We start from the raw sequence: 17,554 nt of genomic DNA, 5'->3' as shown, positions 1-17,554 counted from the left end.
AGTTCTTGTGAACATGTTCCCCATCTTCCCTGCGTCTTGCAAACATTAAACTCCCAACCCTGGGATGTGGCGAAGGTGTCAGTTCCCCTGGTGAAGTAGGAGTAGCCAGGGAAAAGGAGGAGATGATGGGACTACATGTCTATCCTTTTGCCCTTGAGGGTTTTCTTTAACTAGCTAGCGAGGGTCTCCTGTAGTGCTGTCTGGGAAAGGGCCAAGATCAGCATTTTTATTTAAGAAAATCTTTGTGTCCTATTGCTCTACCTACTTGACCTTAAAAATGAAGCTGTTAACCAGAGTATAGCTCACTGTCTTTGATACAAGGGACCTTTAGACCTCTCTTGGCTGGTTGAATTTCAACCAGTCAGACAAGAGACCTGGCCCATATTAGGCCATGAGGGTAGGACACTGCCCAGAGTCTTATCTGTGCAATCCTCTGATGTCACTCCCTCAATCCTGACTTCCCAGTCAGATTGCCTTATATAGCAGCAATCCTCATCTGCCACTGGGAAGGGGTGCTGTGGCATGACTAATGCAACATTCTGCATCAGCTGGGGGTGGGGTGGGGCGGGAAGGGCAATGGTCTGGAAGCCCATGGACCTTCTGTAAGACAGCAGCCAGACAGGGGAATTTCTGCTGGATCTGACCCTAAGTGAAGCACGGCTGAAGTTATTAATGTATTGGTAGATTTAGTAACGTGGTAAAATACTACTCAGATCTGTTGTTTTTGAGCAGCCTTTCACTCGCATGAGGTTTTTTTTTTTTTTTTTTAATATCTTCTGGTTCCTTCAGATGAAACTCGAGATCCCTTTCCATCATGTCACATTTGTTCTGTTTTAAGAGAATTCGTGGAATTCAGCCGCTCTGAATTGCATTGGTGATAGGCGCCTAAGAGATCCCTTTTGCTCCACTGTGGGCCTGGGAAATCTCAATATAGGAGGACGCAAGCAAAGGCTTCATTCTTCCTGGCTATTTGTACATCATTGAGTTGCAACTGTTTCCTAAGGGCTGAGGTTTTATTTAAAGTCCTTGGTCACAGCCCAGCTCTCAGTTAAATCCATCCAGCCCCATTTACTTCCATGGGTTGTACATGTGTCATAGAATGGAGAGAATATTTGACTCACTGGACCAGTTCCCTCACCCTACTCCTGTTTGTTCCTGATGACTCTGTTGGTGCAAAGAAACTCTAAAGCAGACCTCTGATGATCCTCTCTGCCAGGGGAGTCTGTGGGCATTAGGGAGCCGCTGTTATGATTCCAATGCCGATGCCTTCCCTGGCACAGGGGTCCTATGTCGGATTTCCCTACTCTGATTCCCATGGCCAGGCCCACTCTTTCCACATCTGTGCATGGGGGATGGCGGGTGCTTTCTGGTTATGCAAATCCGTTGGATGTGGACCAACCTTTCACACGGTTTATATTTACATGATTAAATTAGTCTCCGTCAGAAAAGAGGGTTAAGGGTACTCTGAGGAGGGGCACATGCAAACTGAGGGTCCGTGCTATGTTCTGAAACAATTCCTGGCTCCTCTGAGGAGAATGCTGGCTCAGATACGTCTTTCTTTTACTCCTCCTGCTTTCTGTAGTTCTGGTCCAGACCCGGGGTGGCAACTCCAACGGTGCCTTGTGCCACTTCCCCTTCCTGTATAACAACCGCAATTACACGGATTGTACTTCTGAGGGACGGAAAGACAACATGAAATGGTGCGGAACCACCCAGAACTATGATGCTGACCAGAAGTTTGGCTTCTGCCCTATGGCTGGTAAGTTGTGGATGCTGGTGCTGGATGGGAAAATCTCTGGCTGGTCTCTGTTCAAGACCAGTTATTGAGGTTTCTGTTTAAGGCCAGTGGTTCTCGGACTGTGGCCCATGAAATGCATTGGGATGTGGAGCCCTTCCAGGTGTCCACTGAGCTGCATCCGTCACTGCGGTGAACCTTCAGTCATTAGTGGCTTCCAGGTAGCTGTAGCCCAATCCAAGTTGCTTCTAGGGCTTCTAAAGGTGTTTTTTGACCAGTGACTTTGGTATTACAAATAGAAAATAATTTACTCTGCCCGTTTGCTGCCGAGAATTCTGGGCCAGATCCTCAGCCAGGGTAAACTGCTTAGCTTCGTTGATGTCAGTGGCGCTGTAGAGGTTTACACTTGCAGAGGATCTGGCCTTATGTCTGCTGAAGCCTTCTTCCTCGCTACTCATCCTTTCCTCTTGCCAGATCTTGCAGTTGTGGATGACCCTGTGTTTCTAGCATCACACTGTTACTGTGGCAATTATGCAGGTCTCGGTTTATGCAAGCCTCAGTGATGTCCAAAGGAGTTGTGTGTGGTTAGAACGAAGGCAGCGGAGAGCATTAGCACTTCCTGCAAGATCAGAACACAAGGCGGCTATGAGAACCCATTTTAAACGGCAAACCTTTTCTAACTCGGTAGCAGCCGTGCTACATTTGCTAGCATGCATACAATCCAGTATGGAGCAAATAAAACTAGTAATGCTTCACACGAATAGCAGAGCCTCTTATGTGAGGATCTCCGTGTCTTAACAAATGTTAACTGAACCCCACAGTACCCCTGTGACATAGGTGACAGATACAAGGATCATTCCACCCGCCACTGAAGTGCAGCCACCTCTGAGATGGAACCCAGCACGTGTTAAACAGTGCACAGGAAGGAGATGTAACACTTTAAGACATGAAGTGGCAAAACAGAATTCCCCATCTCATTGAAAATGCAAAGGCAATTTTATGTCCAACCTGTGCTGGAATTCAGCCAGGAGATAAAATCCTTTAGAAACGGTAATTTAGGTGAAAGTATGGGAATAGGTCCTTGGCTGATGTATGTTGCCATAGCTCCAAATTCAACAGACCTACAGCAGCGGAGGGTCTGGCCCATGATTTTCCTTTGGACGGTGGTGAACGCACATTTTCGTAGAAGGCTTGTAACAAAAGACATTTTCCTCCACTTCTGTCTACCAAAAAGTAAAGTGACAATTAAGTGATAGTTTCCTCTTTCTTGTCGTCCTTTAAAGGCAACATGGCTGGGTCTTCACTCTCTTCACATCTGTGTAAAGTGAGTGGCCAGCAGTGGTGGGTTTTACACCCACTTTGCACAGCCATCCATAACTACACAGTCTGCAAAGTAGGGGGGCATCTAACAGGTCTGGAAGTAGAAAGACCTGATTTAGAGTGAATAAACTAATGTCAGGGACTTGCATTTAGAGAACATCAGCACCTAGTGAAAGTGAGATTTGGAAACCTAGTGGGGTCATAAAACCCCCATAGTAGAGTTTGGAACCTGTAACATCACGGGAAGATGTATAATGGATTATATGAATGTTTGTGCTCGTTGTAACTCTCACTAAATAAAACCCCTCACACTTCTTGAACAGCCCATGAGGAAATCTGCACAACCAGTGAAGGTGTCATGTACCGAGTTGGAGACCAGTGGGACAAACAGCACGACATGGGCCATATGATGAGATGCACTTGTGCCGGAAATGGCCGTGGCGAATGGACCTGCCTTGCATACTCCCAGCTTAGAGGTATGTGTCTTAATTTATGCACCAAGGGCCTGATCCAACTCTCATGGAAGTCAAAGGGATCCTTTTCACTGACTTCATCGGGAATTAGAGCAGGCCCCAAAAACAATTGTACTTCAACAGGTCTCAGTTGTGGCGGCCAGGAGGTATATTTGTACAAAGATCCAGATGTTGTTTACAGTCAGGAATAGCACCAATTCAGCTCTCACTGACCCTCGATTAGCTGGATCAATGCACATCCTTGTGTTCTCTTGCTTACATTTAAGGTTCAGCACCATTGCAGCTACTCTGGTTGCTGAATTGGGGCTATTCTCCTGTGCAGACAAAGCCCCAGGCTAGGCTGAAGCTTGAAGACAGGGTTAAAGGGCAGTGCAGTCTTGCTGTGCTATTTTGAAGTGAGGTTTTTAATTCCTCTGTGTAGGATGAATTACCTTTGCAGGCTAATCTATATGAAAAGTTGGCAGGACAGTACTGAGATTTCTTTTAAGCAGCCCAAGTAGGGAAGTGCTTAGACAGAACCAAAAAAAGAGGACTTCAAAGGGGAGAGCATAGACATTTGATCATCCTAAAGCTACTTACAGCATTGAATTCATGTCTGGAAAAAGCAGAGTGGGTGCTGTCAGAGAGCCAAGAAAGGACGCTAACACCACTGCTGAAATTGGATATAATTTATACGGAAAGGCTCTCTCAAGGGCTTTGAGGTTTTCCATGCATCTTGTGCAGAACGGTGAGAGATGCACAGCTAAAGGATCTGCTGTTCAGTAAAGCTCCCTTCTAACTCTGCCTAAACGGCCAGCACTCAGCATTCTGATCTCTGAAGGATGGGTGTTGCAGGGAAGTGTGGGAGAGAGTGAAAGGAAACGGTCAGGTTAAAGCAACTTCTGCTGAAATGAGTGAAGTAACCTAGTCAGGAAAATATATATATATTTTTAAGGGTGTGGGTTCTCTCAACCCTGCTGATAGATCACAGCTTTCAGGAAACCTCTGTGGGCCTTCTTGTAATATTTCAGCATTTACAAAGCATCAGTGGATTTAGTCTCACAACACACCCGTGAGGCAGGGAAGTACTAGCCTCATCTTACAGCTGGGTAACAGCGGCAGTGCAGATTAAATGACTTGCCCAAGGACAGGAAGGCTGTGGCTGACCCAGAATTGAACATGGGTCTTTGGAGGCTGATTCCATGCCCTGCCCACTAGCAGTGCAGCTAAATCCTTCCATAAATAACAAGCCATATTAATGACGGTTGATTGCTTCACAAAGCAACTCACTTCTACAGGGGTTTTCAGGTTTGCTTGTTTTCTTAAACTAGCTTTTATTGACCAGATTGCTTTAAGGATAAAGGGTTAGGGCCAAGTCCTCAAATGGTATAAATTGCCATAGCTCTGTTGACTGGGGGATCTGGCCCTGCACAGTGCATCAGTGGGTACGAGTAATAACTGGGGCGTATAATACATCAGTTCCTCTCAGGGTTACAACAAAGTGTCGTCAAGATACCAAGCAAAAGAAAGTGCAGAGAACATTTTGGGCTGCATTGTGATACCCTTGCTCACACCGAGTAGTAGTTTACTTCCACTGAAATCAGTAAGGAGTAACGTGCTTCTCAGCTCGTGTAAGAATATCACAATCTAGCCCTTTATAAGCAAACCCAGTGATTTTTTTAATATGTCATTTTAGTTGCTGTTTCACGTGCTGTAATTAACATGCCACAGGAACCCCATTTGAATAAGGCTAAATACTTTGGGCCTGGATCCTGCAAACCTCCTTCCTACAAGTGTCCCTTAGCCACACAAGTAGTCCCCTTGATATCAATGCTGACAAGTGGACACAGGGGATCATAGTGTTTAATCCTATCCTGGGAAGATCACACTTATCTCTGACAGATACCTGAGGGGCTGTCTCTCTTTTCTAGAGCTTTTTGTGGCAATAAGTCTCATTGCGCTGATGGGGAGGGGGAAGAATATGTTCCATAGAAGAAGTATTCTATAACTTCTTTTACTTAAAGCAATCGTTGAGGGAAGTATTCTGTTTTCTCTCAAACAGATCAGTGTATTGTCGATGACACCACCTATGATGTTAACCAGACATTTCACAAGCGTCATGAAGAAGGACACATGCTGAACTGCACATGCTTTGGCCAGGGTCGTGGGAGATGGAAATGTGATCCTGTCGGTAGGTTAATTCCCAGCTGCTCCGCTCGCCAAGGCCAGGTCGTAGCTACGCAATAACAAGGAAATGTGTGATAGGGCGGGTGGGTGAATTTGGGCCAGATCTTTGGACAGAATCTGCCCTCAATCACACTAGGAGAAAACTGGAGTGACTGTGACTTCAGAGGAGTTGCAGCGCAGTGAGTAAGAGCAGAGTTTGACTTAACTCAGGTTATCTGACATGTCATGGGAGAAGCTGATAATATCTGCAATAACCATAGGTAGTGGCAACTTTACTCCTTACTGATTCCTCCCGTGGAGTATTCCTACACTATAATACACTCTAGCTTCAGTAGCTGCCAATGTTGCGGGCTAACAGATCATTTTTAGCAACCCATTCGACGGAACTCTGACAAATAAGGCGTTCAGCAGGGACCTCCGATTTTGTGCAATCAGCTGTTGTGTGGAGCAAGCCAGTAATGCTAAACCCTACCTTGTAAATTGTTCTTTTTTCTCCGCTTTGCCGAAATCTTCTGGTCTCTTGACTGAACTGAAAAGCATGGAAGATTGCACCAGCAAATATTATCTTACTGTGAACGAAACTTATTTTATTTGGCTGCTTATTATACTGGGCAGCCAAACAAAAAGCGAGCAAGCCAATGCTAAGAGTGCGAGTGCTAATAGCATGCCAGAGTTTAGCTAAAACCATCATAGTTCTGTACTAGAATGAAGAGATTTCTACTTTTCTGACCAAAAAAATGAACTATGATTTGGTGATAAGACTTAGTTGTTTGATCTGTGATTACCAACCCCAAGAGAACTTTAATATGTTTTCTTTGGCAACAGTTCAGAAAGCACTAGTGGTTAAATTCTGCTTTATTTATCGTATGTCTGCCCAGATTTACTGGAGATCATATATATAATGTCATATAATATCAGAGTTGGAAGGGACCTCAGAAGGTCATCTAGTCCAGCCCCCTGCTCAAAGCAGGACCAATCCCCAGTTTTTGCCCCAGATCCCTAAATGGCCCCCTCAAGGATTGAACTCACAACCCTAGGTTTAGCAGGCCAATGCTCAAACCACTGAGCTATCAGATAGTAAAGTTCTTGCAAATTGCTCCTTTGAAAGAAGGAAATAAATTTGTTTTAAAATGAGTTGGAAAATATCAACAAAGCTGCTGTCTGTTGAATCTTGTCATTGATTTCCCCAAACCTAGTCCCCATTCTCCCAAAGGGAGTATACAGTTAATGCTCACTGCAGTCCATCAGTAAGACTCTTACTGAGCCGGTTTCAGATATGAGTTATGCTCCCCTATGTCTGGAATCAGTGTGTTGAAGTAAATGGTGTTGCTGTAGAGTTTACACCTGAGTTTTGCCATTGATTTCATGGGAACAAGATTGAGCCTTAAAGGAGAGACGAACAGGTGCAGTGGCTGAAGCCGAACCAGGCTGTAAAATAATATCTGCTGCCCAGCTCCTTGTGGCTCCATTGACTCTAGGGGGCGGCAGGACTGCAGGATCAGAGCCTGTCCTTGGCATGCTGTCATTGTTCAAAACATACCCCAGCTGAATTAATATCCAAACCTCTGACTTGCTGTTGCAGTAGTAAATCTAGGGTCTGGATGAGTTTCCAAGTACCCTAGTTTTGAAGTTAGACTTCTGTTGCCCCTTTGAGTAATGCTTGGAGGAACGCTATTTGCAGTGTGTTTTTCCTCTTCTTCTGTATGTTGATCCAACATTTTGATTTTGGTTTTTTGGTCGTTTAAGTCAACATTTGACACTTACCTGTACCTGTTTCGTGCCTTCAGACCAGTGCCAGGATTCAGAATCCCGGACCTTTTATCAAATTGGGGATTCATGGGAGAAGTATGTTCATGGTGTTAGATACCAGTGCTATTGCTACGGCCGGGGTATTGGAGAGTGGCATTGTCAACCTCTGCAGACCTATCCAGGTAAGAATCCTAAAGAGTAAACACATTCTCCTGACTAGCTCTGTTTTAGTGTGCTAGGATGGGGTTGGCCACATGAGTGGAGCACAGGGTAAATACCCAGCCTGCTTCCTCTGCTGATCTCGTCAATCTGCATGTCCTTTCGTATCCTTGTCAACGTCAAATAAGGTTAGGTGGTTTTCCCTATATATAACGAGCAAGTAAGGGTTTGAATTCTCTAGGTTCTTTTGCCTGTGGATGGTTTGCAGTTGTTCAGCTCACAACATGGTAGGAAATTCCTGTTGGTTTTCTTCAGCAGCAGAACTGTTTCCACCTGAAGGTGGACACAAGAAAGTGTCAATCTTACAAGTAGAGGGCCAGAGACTGATCACCATAAAAATCGGAGTCATTCCATTGGCTTCACTGGGGTTACTCTAGAATCTAGATTCACACTAGAATCTGGCCCATTTTGGTTTTATTTCCACTTTGGTGTTTCACTGAAATGATAGCTTTGCAATCTATCTACTATCTATATATTGCTTGAAGAATCTATATTCTTACCCAACCCACCTGCTGAAGCAAAATGCACCATGGCAGGAAATGCCTTCCATGGTCAGTGCCCCAAGCAAAACTTTTGAACTCTCCTTTGCCCAATCAATTCTAGGAAATATTCAGAGGCAGGTCAATGTCTCTGTTTGCTGGTTTGTTCTTCCGTAGTTCCATGAACATAACGTGATAAGAGCAGCAGTTGCACCAACTCTTCTGTTTAAAGTTTGCTTCTCCAACTGGGCCTTAGTTTAAATATTAAAACTTTACAGGCAAACACTCTGACTAAAGGATTTGTAGAAAACCAGTTCCACTCTCAATGTATTGTGTGGTTCACTGGCCCAGACCTTGCTTCCACGTTGGTATAAATATTAAGTAGCTCCGTTAAAACGGACAGAGTAATTTTAGTGCATAACTTCTATATCACGAAGATGATTATTATCAATCCCATTTTGATTATTGGCAGAAAAATTTCTAATAAAGCCAGACTCGGAAAAAGGTAAGTACTCCGTTAACAACCATTGGACTGCTTTGGTATTTTACAGACCTGTGTACTTACTGTCTTATCACACACATTTCTCTGAGGCAAAACAGCATGCTCTAATAACAGAAGTATGTTGCAGTGAAGATGTAACTGTGTATGAGTGATGTTTTTAGTTTATATAAATGGAATGCTTGTGAAAACACAGATAAAGCAAAATAATAGGCTTGTGATTTACATACATACGTTGTCTTAAGGAGAATAAAATGAGATCTGTGAGTAGCTGGCAGGTTAGTACTCATAAGTAGAGCTGGTCAGGAGTTTTTTGATGAAATGTTTTTCCATCAGAAAAATGCTTTTTCATCCAAACTGAAGTTTTTCAAGAGAACTGTTAGCTTCGGACAAATTTTTCCCTTCAAAAGTTTGGGGGGCGGGAAATAAACAACTTAAAATTGTTGAAGCATTGCCTTTGACATTTTGGAATGAAAAATTCTGGGTTTCTGGTTTGCAATCACGTTTTGTTTTGAAATATAAGCTAATTATAGTAAACAACAACAAAAAACGGATACATTTTTTTAAAAAATGTATTGAACTGATCAAAACACCGTGTTTTGACTGACAGAAATGGAAATATTTTGTAGCTCGTGAACATTTCTGAGATTTTTTGAATTTTCATCCTCACTGGGGAGTTGCCCTATGGAGGGGTGGGGGGCAGGTAATCACCTGCCTTTCTGCTCACTTATTCCAGCTCCCTGGTGAATTGGCTGTTCTGTACGGCCTGCTCATTCTCCACCCAGTTATGAGGAAGGGGCGAGGCAACACGGCAGCAGCTTTGGCCCCAACCCTACAGGCTCTGGCCATGCTGGTGGCCCATGAAGGGTATAAGTGGGCTCTTTAGATCCCCTTGCATCTTGTGTGGCCCTCATTAACCCAGAACCTGAGTGCCTCACAATCCTTAATGATTTATCCTCATGACAGCCCTGTGAGGAAGGAAAGGATGTGAGGCACAAAGCCTAAGAGGGTGTCTACAATGCAAAAAAAAAAAAAAAAACCCCTGCAACCCCACAGCAGTGAGTCTCAGAGCTCGGGTCAGCGGACTTAGCATGAGCCCCGCAAGGCCATCTAGATGTTTGCCCTTGGGCTCTGAGAAACACACCCCATGCCTGGTTTCAGAGCCCGAGCTCCACCCCAAACTTGAATGTCTAAACTGCTATTTTTAGCCCCTCTGCCTGAGTCAGTTGACCCAGGCTCTGAGACTCAGCTCTGTGTGGCTGTGGTTCTTTTTTTTGCAGCGTAGACGCACCCGAAGTGATTTGCCCAAGGCCAGGCAGGAAATCTGTGGCACAGCAGGGGACTGAATCAGTGTCTCCCAAATCCCAAGCTAGTGCCATACTCTGTTTGACCTTGGCCATATTGCATAGTCTCTTTGGGTCAGATCAACAAAGGTACTTAGATTCCTAACTTCTGTTGATTTCAGTGGAAGATAGAAATCTAAATACGTTTGTGGATCCGGGCCTTTGTGCCTCCAGCCTTACCCATCCTTCCTCTCTCTCTCTGTGGACACAGATTGAGGCTCACAATTGAACTCTTATATGAGAGACAAAACAGGAATTGGATGGTAGAACTAAGGACTGCCAGTGAAGGGAAGAATGGGACACAGCCCTCTGGATTTCTTTGCTGAATTTCTTACTGAGCCTCATTGACGCCTCAGACTTCTAAAACAAACATCTCACTGAGTTATGTGAAATATGCGCTCCGTTAGACTGGAAACCAAGGCTTCGGACATGAGAGGGCCTGGAAATGTGCACATGAATCAAATATAAAGTTCCTGAATGTAGATTTGGGGTTAGACAAGCTTTGAAATATTCTCTGGGTGGGTATGGATTTGTTTGGGCTGGAAGTCTTTTTAAGTATATGCAGGTATGTATGTTACGCTGTTATCCAAACAGACCATAAAAGGAAACTTTTTTTTTAAAAAAGGAGGGGGATTTAATGGCTAAAATAACAGATCATCCTGCGGAGTCAGACTGCTCTATGCTGGAGTTCTCTGGGAACTTACACCTACTGTGTAAGACCATCTGAGTGTTCAATGACCTTTTCAGCATTTATTTGAAAGCTTTTCACAATGTGGTTCAGGGGAGGAGTCAGAGAAAGGAGCATAAACAAGACAAAAAGGTGCTGTGAATTATGAGCTTGATCCAATACCCAGTGGAATTGTGGGTGCCTTTCCATTGGTCTCTAGTGAGCATTGGAGCAAGCCATTAGCATCTTTGGTCCTGATTCAGCAAAGTACTTAAGCACATGCTTAAAGTCAGTGGGACATACGCATGTACGTAAACGCTTTGCTGCATAGGGATGCACTTAAAATACATGATTAAGTGCTTTTCTGAATCGGGGCCTTTGAGTTTACAAAAGTGCTCTGTTGCAGGCCTACAACTAAACCTCTGGGCTGTCGGTTGGCTTGTGGGCCTGTGTGTGCAAGTCATGTTTTTCCTCCATGCAGGTGCTTAAGGCAGTCGTTTCAAACGCAGGTTTTAAAATGAGTTGATTCAGAGATGTTGTAAAATGCATAGGGTCTTTTAACTGATGATCTTCAATCATTAGCAGAAAAACTGCCTTTTGCTACAGGATGGAAGAATGTGTCATTTGAATAAATGTAAAGAAAATTGTTAGAGATCCCCTCCTTTTTTTTTTTTTTTGAAGCCTAAGGCTGGGGTCTTTATCCAAACAATCGTATGATGATATGGGGCTAGTCCCATTGAGAGATGGAGGTGCAACTTCCTGAATAAGAGGTTCACAACCTATCCCTAAACAGCTCCACAAAAATGTGGGTGTTTTATATGGAAACTTATTCTGCCCCTAGTTCTGCTTTTGTTCCAGTACATGTAAGAGATTTCTGAACCTTTTACTGGCGGTGGCCGTATTGTTGACCTTCTCTCCAGCTGGTCAGCATCTAAGATTCTCCAGCATTCTGAAGCACCCTGATTTTATTGGGCTGCCTTGTGCAGCTCTTAGGACATCGATCCTGCCTTGAGACAGACTCTAATTAGCCTTGGAGATCAGTTTTAATTCTGGGAAAGCATTCCATGGACCCTGTCTAGCAAGGTGCTGGACCTACCCAACTCCCATTGGCTTACATGTTGAGGATCCTCAGCACCTTGCCAGAGGTCCTTAGCATGACACAGGATGAGGCTTTAAGTTAGCAGAGATTTTTTTGCTTTTAAAAATTAACCCAAATTGCAGCGAAAGGTAACTGATAAAATTTCACTTATAATAAGCGCATGTTGAAAAAGTCCTCTTATTCCCCATGCTCTGTCAAACTATCTGGCTCTGTTTTGCAAGTCTCTTTCCATACCACTTATGACACAAGTCTTCCATCACAGACACAAGTCTTCCATTGTAAGTTTTTCCAGACAGCATATGCTAATGCCTATAGAGCAAGATGAGACAGGTGTACCAGAGCATTCGCTATAATGAGTGTTGGAACCTGGGGGATAGAGTGAAAACCTATTTATTTCAAATGTTCATAGTAATATTGGACAAGCAAATGCATTTTGATTAATAAATCTTGGATGCACTGAATAGCAAACTAGAGGGGGAAACTCCCTAATTAAGTTAAAATGGGGAACTTCCCTTTCAGGTGCCACTGGTCCTGTGCAAGTGATTATCACTGAGAGTGCAAGTCATCCCAACTCCCATCCTATCCAGTGGAATGCACCCGAATCCTCTCACATTTCCAAGTATATTCTCCGATGGAAACCGGTAAGTGCTTCCTTCAATCATAATATAAATCATCTGCATTTGTAGCTCCTGACATCCATGCAAGGCTCTCAAAAGCCAAAAATCAAAACATTTTTGGTTTTGGGCTTTTAACTTTTTTCCCAATGAAAACCTGAAAAACACTAATGAAAACAGAAATTTTCTGATAAAAATTCCCAATTTCTTAAAATTAAAAGGAAAAAAAAAAAAAGGTATTTGGGGGGGCGGGGCGGGAAGGATTGTTTTCATCCAGCTCTAGTTGCTAATTCAGTGATCTTTCCCTACTGTAGAGAACGTTTTCACTGAGGATTAAAAGTGACAGATATTATCTAAGCATGTACAGTGATTATGGATATTTGTGAGTGAGCATTACTGATCAATGTGCTTATGAATTTATGATTTCAAGTGGAGTTAGGTGCCTAAGTATCTTTGAGGATCTGGGTCTACAGAGTTAGCAAATATGCTGGAAAATTAGGCAGTTGATTATGTGTTGGATGACTAGTATAAATCCTTGTGAAAGTTTCCTTATTTGGAGGGAACGTTGGCTTTGTACCATGGACATATTACTGGAACAACTGGGACAGATTGTATCACCATAACGAGGAGGTAGAAATGAGCAGGATACAAAGATGTAAACATCTGGCAGCAGATTAAATAAACACAAGTCATTGCCTTCTGTAAAGTCTGAGCCAAAACTGGTTAGCCACAGCTTGCTGGCTTATTCATATTTAAGAATGATTCAATTTAACCAATGCAAATGAGTCGTCTGACAGTGCCCCCAGACAACACTCTTTATAGATGCCTACTCATCCATTAAACATGTTGGTGCATACCCACCGCTTGGCGTTACGAGAGCAATCTGGGCCTGGTCCAAAGCCCCTTGAAGTCCGTTGGAATCTTTCCACTGATTTCGATGGACTTTGGATAAGGACTTTGGACTTCCTTAATGAAATGGGCTTTAAACACTGGGGGCCTGACCTTAGCAAGGTGGGGATTTAGTTTAGCACTTCCCGTAGAAATCAAGTGTGGGTCAGAGGGGAAGAATCTTGCTGAGCATTGTTGTCAGAGGGTAGCTCAGTGTGTTACTGGATGATCTCCAAATATTGTACCTGCTGTAGAATTGCTGGCTGACTTTTCTAGCTTCTTGATTGATCGCTGGGTATATATTGCTGCTTAAACCTTTTCAAAGGAGAACCATTAAAATCTCAGGGCATATCCCTAATTTTAACAGGATCGTTATCCAGTATCCCATTATACATTAACCACAGCTAAATGCCTCTGGAGGGCCACAGTGCACTGCTAGCCCCTCCTCCTCCTGAGGACTTTTGTTCATCCTGATATTAGTCCTGCCACAGACATAGGCTTCCAGATGCCACCGTGATCGGCTGCCATATCAAAGCATAATTTGAGATTTCTGCTCTTGAGCTTTGGGGGTCTCTTTCATGGTATTGGATGTCTTTGTTCTCTTAGAAAAACCAGAGAGTGGTGTGGAAAGAAGCCACCATTCCAGGTCACTTGAACTCCCACACTATCTCAGGCCTGAAACCTGGGGTGTTGTATGAAGGGCAGCTCATCAGCGTGCAGCAATATGGACACAGAGAGGTCACACGCTTTGATTTTACCACCACTAGTACGACACCTATTTCTAGTAAGTAACCGTATGAAACCGTATTTCCATACAGCCGCTGTCCTACACTTTACTTCCTTGTACGATCGTTTCCTAAGTTATTTGTTTCCTGTGAAAAATTCAGCTGCATCCTCTGTGGATATTATAATAGACTGGTTTTTTTTGCTTATTTGCCACACTGCGTACTTGCCTTTTTAGAAAGGTAATAGGTACGCCTAGATCCTAGCTGGCGTAAATCGACAGAGCTCCGCTGAAGATGATAGACCCATGTCAGTTAACCCCAGCTGAGGAGCTGTCCCTTCATTTCTTTTGGGTTGGTATTTGTTAATTCAAGTAATACTTTCTGACATCTCCGCATCTGTTTTCCTTTGCAGGCAACACCCTTTCAGGAGAGACAACTCCACTTTCTCCTGTGGTTGCTACCTCTGAATCGGTCACAGAAATTACAGCAAGTAGTTTTGTAGTCTCCTGGGTTTCCGCCTCTGACACTGTCTCAGGATTCCGCGTTGAGTATGAACTTAGTGAGGAGGGCGATGAGCCACAGTACCTTGGTAAGGCAGATGTTTGAACCTGTTTGGCCAGGGTAGATTAGTGTAGCTCTGTGGTGGGGAGTTGCTTCTCCTACTCTTCTATCCGTGTGAATTCTTAGAACCATCCTTTTTTTGAAGATCTGACTAACTCTTGTTTAATATTTTTTTCCATTGAGATCTCCACATTCTGGAATATCCGCATATTCGACGAGCTGGGAAGGATGGGCTGGGGGTTAAAGCACTAGGCTGCGATTCAGGAGATCTCGGTTTCATCCCTCTCTCTGCCGTAGGGGCTCTGTGTGACCATGGGCTGGTCAACTTTAGTCTCTCCGTTTCTCAGTTCTCTCTCTAAAACGGGGATGGTAATATTTCACAGGAGCATTATGAGGATAGTGTTTAAACACTACCAGGAGTTGTGCTCCGGAAAAGACTCTGAGGGAACGGACAACATTCTCTGATTGATTTTCCATTCAGCTGCTGCCCCCTCTGAATGTTTAATATGAATTATGCATGAACCACCCAGATAATTCTTCAAACCCTCCCTGACAACTAGCAAATCAGGGTGCGAATTGGTGTCAAATCAGTGCTGGACTCATAGCAGCAGCTAAAGTCAGGCAGAGTGCAATTGGTTGCTGTGCAAACCTGCCACTGCACCTTACGGCTGACCTGGTCTCCCCTGGCTAGTCCGTGCCCCGACCTTCTTCTAAGTAGCCTGCCAGTTGTAGAGAACTGTCCTAGACTCTGGGGCTTTGTGATGGGACTAGAGAGCAGGCTCAGACCAAGCAAATGTTATCACAAGAAAATTGTGAGTCGACAGAACCAACCCAGAGTTTTTGGTTGGTTTGTTTGGTGAGAAAAAAGCAACATTGCAAAGTCTTTTCTATTTTCTTTTTTTGCAAAGATCTCCCGAGCACAGCCACCTCTGTTAACATCCCGGACTTGCTACCTGGACGTAAGTACATCATCAACGTCTATCAGATCTCAGAAGAAGGAGAACAGAATCTGATCCTGTCTACTTCCCAGACAACAGGTACATGTTGGGATGTGCTGCTTGGCTTTGGAAGTCTCTGTTCTGTGGATTGTTCTCAGATGTTCTGACATGTCTTGGCATCACTCGCTTTTCTCATCTGTTATTCCCTTCACCTCTTTTAAACAGCACCTGATGCACCTCCCAAACATAACGTGGATAAAGTTGATGACACTTCAATAGTCGTTAGCTGGAGCAGACCACAAGCTCCCATCACAGGTCTGCCTCATTTACATGTAACTATTTTAAACTGTTGAGGGAATGTTTGCAAAACCTGACATTCAGAAGAGAGGAACATACAAAGCGCCACAGAGCAGATGAGCAATTCTGTCCACCCTGGGACGCCACATGGAAAGTGTTTTTCAGACAAATGGGGAGTACAAGATGCCCCTTGCAGGCAGGCTGCAAGGAGCCTGTTTCATTCCTGATGGGTTTTCCAGTTTGAACCCTGGTTTGAAGCCTAGTTCAGTGGGCTGGGTGACAACTGATTCTGCGGGTTCACTTGCAGATCCAGGTTTGACTAACGGCAACCCCACTATCCTCTGCACCCATGGCCTCTGTCTGCCCCCACATCATCCCCATAACAAACCTGGGACGCATATTCTTAAAAGTTCAGGGGTGTTTTTTGGATCCCTGGGGGAAAATGTGTTCATATCTTATTTTTACAGTTCCTTGTGCTGGTGATAGTGATTGTGTCTGGTGATCATGTCTGTTTTGTCACATTAGGCTACCGAATTGTCTATACCCCATCAGTGGAAGGTAGTAGCACGGAGCTCAACTTGCCCGACACCGCTACCTCTGTGACCCTCAGTGACTTAATGCCTGGGGTTCAGTATAACATCACCATCTATGCAGTGGAAGAAAATCAAGAGAGTACTCCTGTCTTTATCCAGCAGGAAACCACGGGCATCCCACCCAAAGGTAATAGCCAGCATGCTTCCTGGGATATTGTTCATTCCAAAGCAATTCGTCAGACACAGCAGGGCCAAATGAAAAGAAAAATGCAGTCTCTGGAGTCCTGCTTTAGCTGTAATTGGACCACCAGCAAAGGGCATACAATCAACAGTGTCCTTTACCAGAAACCTCGCCAATGTTTAGCTCATGTACAAGCTTTAAACATTGACATATTAAAGTCAAATGCGGCTTTCTGCTAATCAGAGATGACCACTTTGGGATCACTTGTTTTCATTAGCAGAGACTTAATGCTTATTTAGGCCACGTCCACACTACAAAATTATGTCGACCTAGCTTACATCAGCATACGACCCCCACGGCTATTAAATCACTTGTGTGTGTGCCCACCTTGTGTCGGGGGCGCACGTCCTCACTAGGAGCGCTCGTATTGATTGTATCATCAGCGTGGGACGTTGTGGGATGGCTCCCGAAAGCCGGGAAGCGTCGATGTAAGCAAAGCAGTGTCTACAGTGACACTGCATGGATCTAATTACATCAGCCACGACTCTGTGGTGCTTGGGGGAGATTGCAGTATTAACCTGGCGCAGAGAGGAACTTGGCGTCAATGGGAGCCAAACTGAAGTGAAGACACGTACACAGCGAAGTCGATGCAAGACCACTTATGCAGAGCTCATCTTTTTGTTCTGTGGGATCCATAACTAGGACTCCTAGGTGCTTACTGCAGTACAAAGAATAAATAATATTAATAGCTAGCAGTAGGATGACGGGCCAGTCAAAAGGCTGATCCATGTTGTCAGACCATGTCTAGGCAAAGGGAAAATCTCAACAGATTTTTCTAAGTCGTCATAAAGATTCTCGTGTGAGATAATGTTACCAGTATTGAAAGGGTGTCTTGTTGCCATGATACTTCAGATGTCTAGGGTTTGGTACCCTGATCCATATTTAAACACCTGAATAATTAACCAGATTTTTTTCAGGTACTGAGCCCCTGCTGAAGTCATTAGGAGTGGAAATTGCTCAGCACTTAGGGATTTGGGAGCTTAACTGTAGGCACCGAAGTTTGAAACA

General features: G+C 44.1%; 1 protein-coding gene across 6 annotated transcripts in view; it reads left to right on the top strand.

Moving 5' to 3' along the window:
* FN1 (fibronectin 1) overlaps positions 1-17,554 on the top strand; it is a 67,408-nt gene that overhangs the window by 12,916 nt on the left and 36,938 nt on the right. For 5 of the 6 annotated variants that reach the window (XM_073306739.1, XM_073306737.1, XM_073306735.1 and 2 more), the window contains exons 9-18: positions 1,583-1,759; positions 3,379-3,531; positions 5,570-5,698; positions 7,482-7,625; positions 12,269-12,390; positions 13,858-14,035; positions 14,389-14,565; positions 15,446-15,574; positions 15,701-15,790; positions 16,298-16,492. In XM_073306739.1, the coding sequence (XP_073162840.1) occupies positions 1,583-1,759; positions 3,379-3,531; positions 5,570-5,698; positions 7,482-7,625; positions 12,269-12,390; positions 13,858-14,035; positions 14,389-14,565; positions 15,446-15,574; positions 15,701-15,790; positions 16,298-16,492 (1,494 nt within the window). The remainder of the gene's footprint in view (positions 1-1,582; positions 1,760-3,378; positions 3,532-5,569; positions 5,699-7,481; positions 7,626-12,268; positions 12,391-13,857; positions 14,036-14,388; positions 14,566-15,445; positions 15,575-15,700; positions 15,791-16,297; positions 16,493-17,554) is intronic. The other variant, XM_073306736.1, reaches the window with a different exon arrangement.

This window comes from Lepidochelys kempii, chromosome 11, assembly GCF_965140265.1.
Source record: "Lepidochelys kempii isolate rLepKem1 chromosome 11, rLepKem1.hap2, whole genome shotgun sequence".
In the NCBI taxonomy this organism is placed as follows: Eukaryota; Metazoa; Chordata; order Testudines; family Cheloniidae; genus Lepidochelys; species Lepidochelys kempii.
The sequence above is the reverse complement of the archived record's forward strand: the minus strand, read 5'-3'. Positions and strand labels throughout refer to the sequence as shown.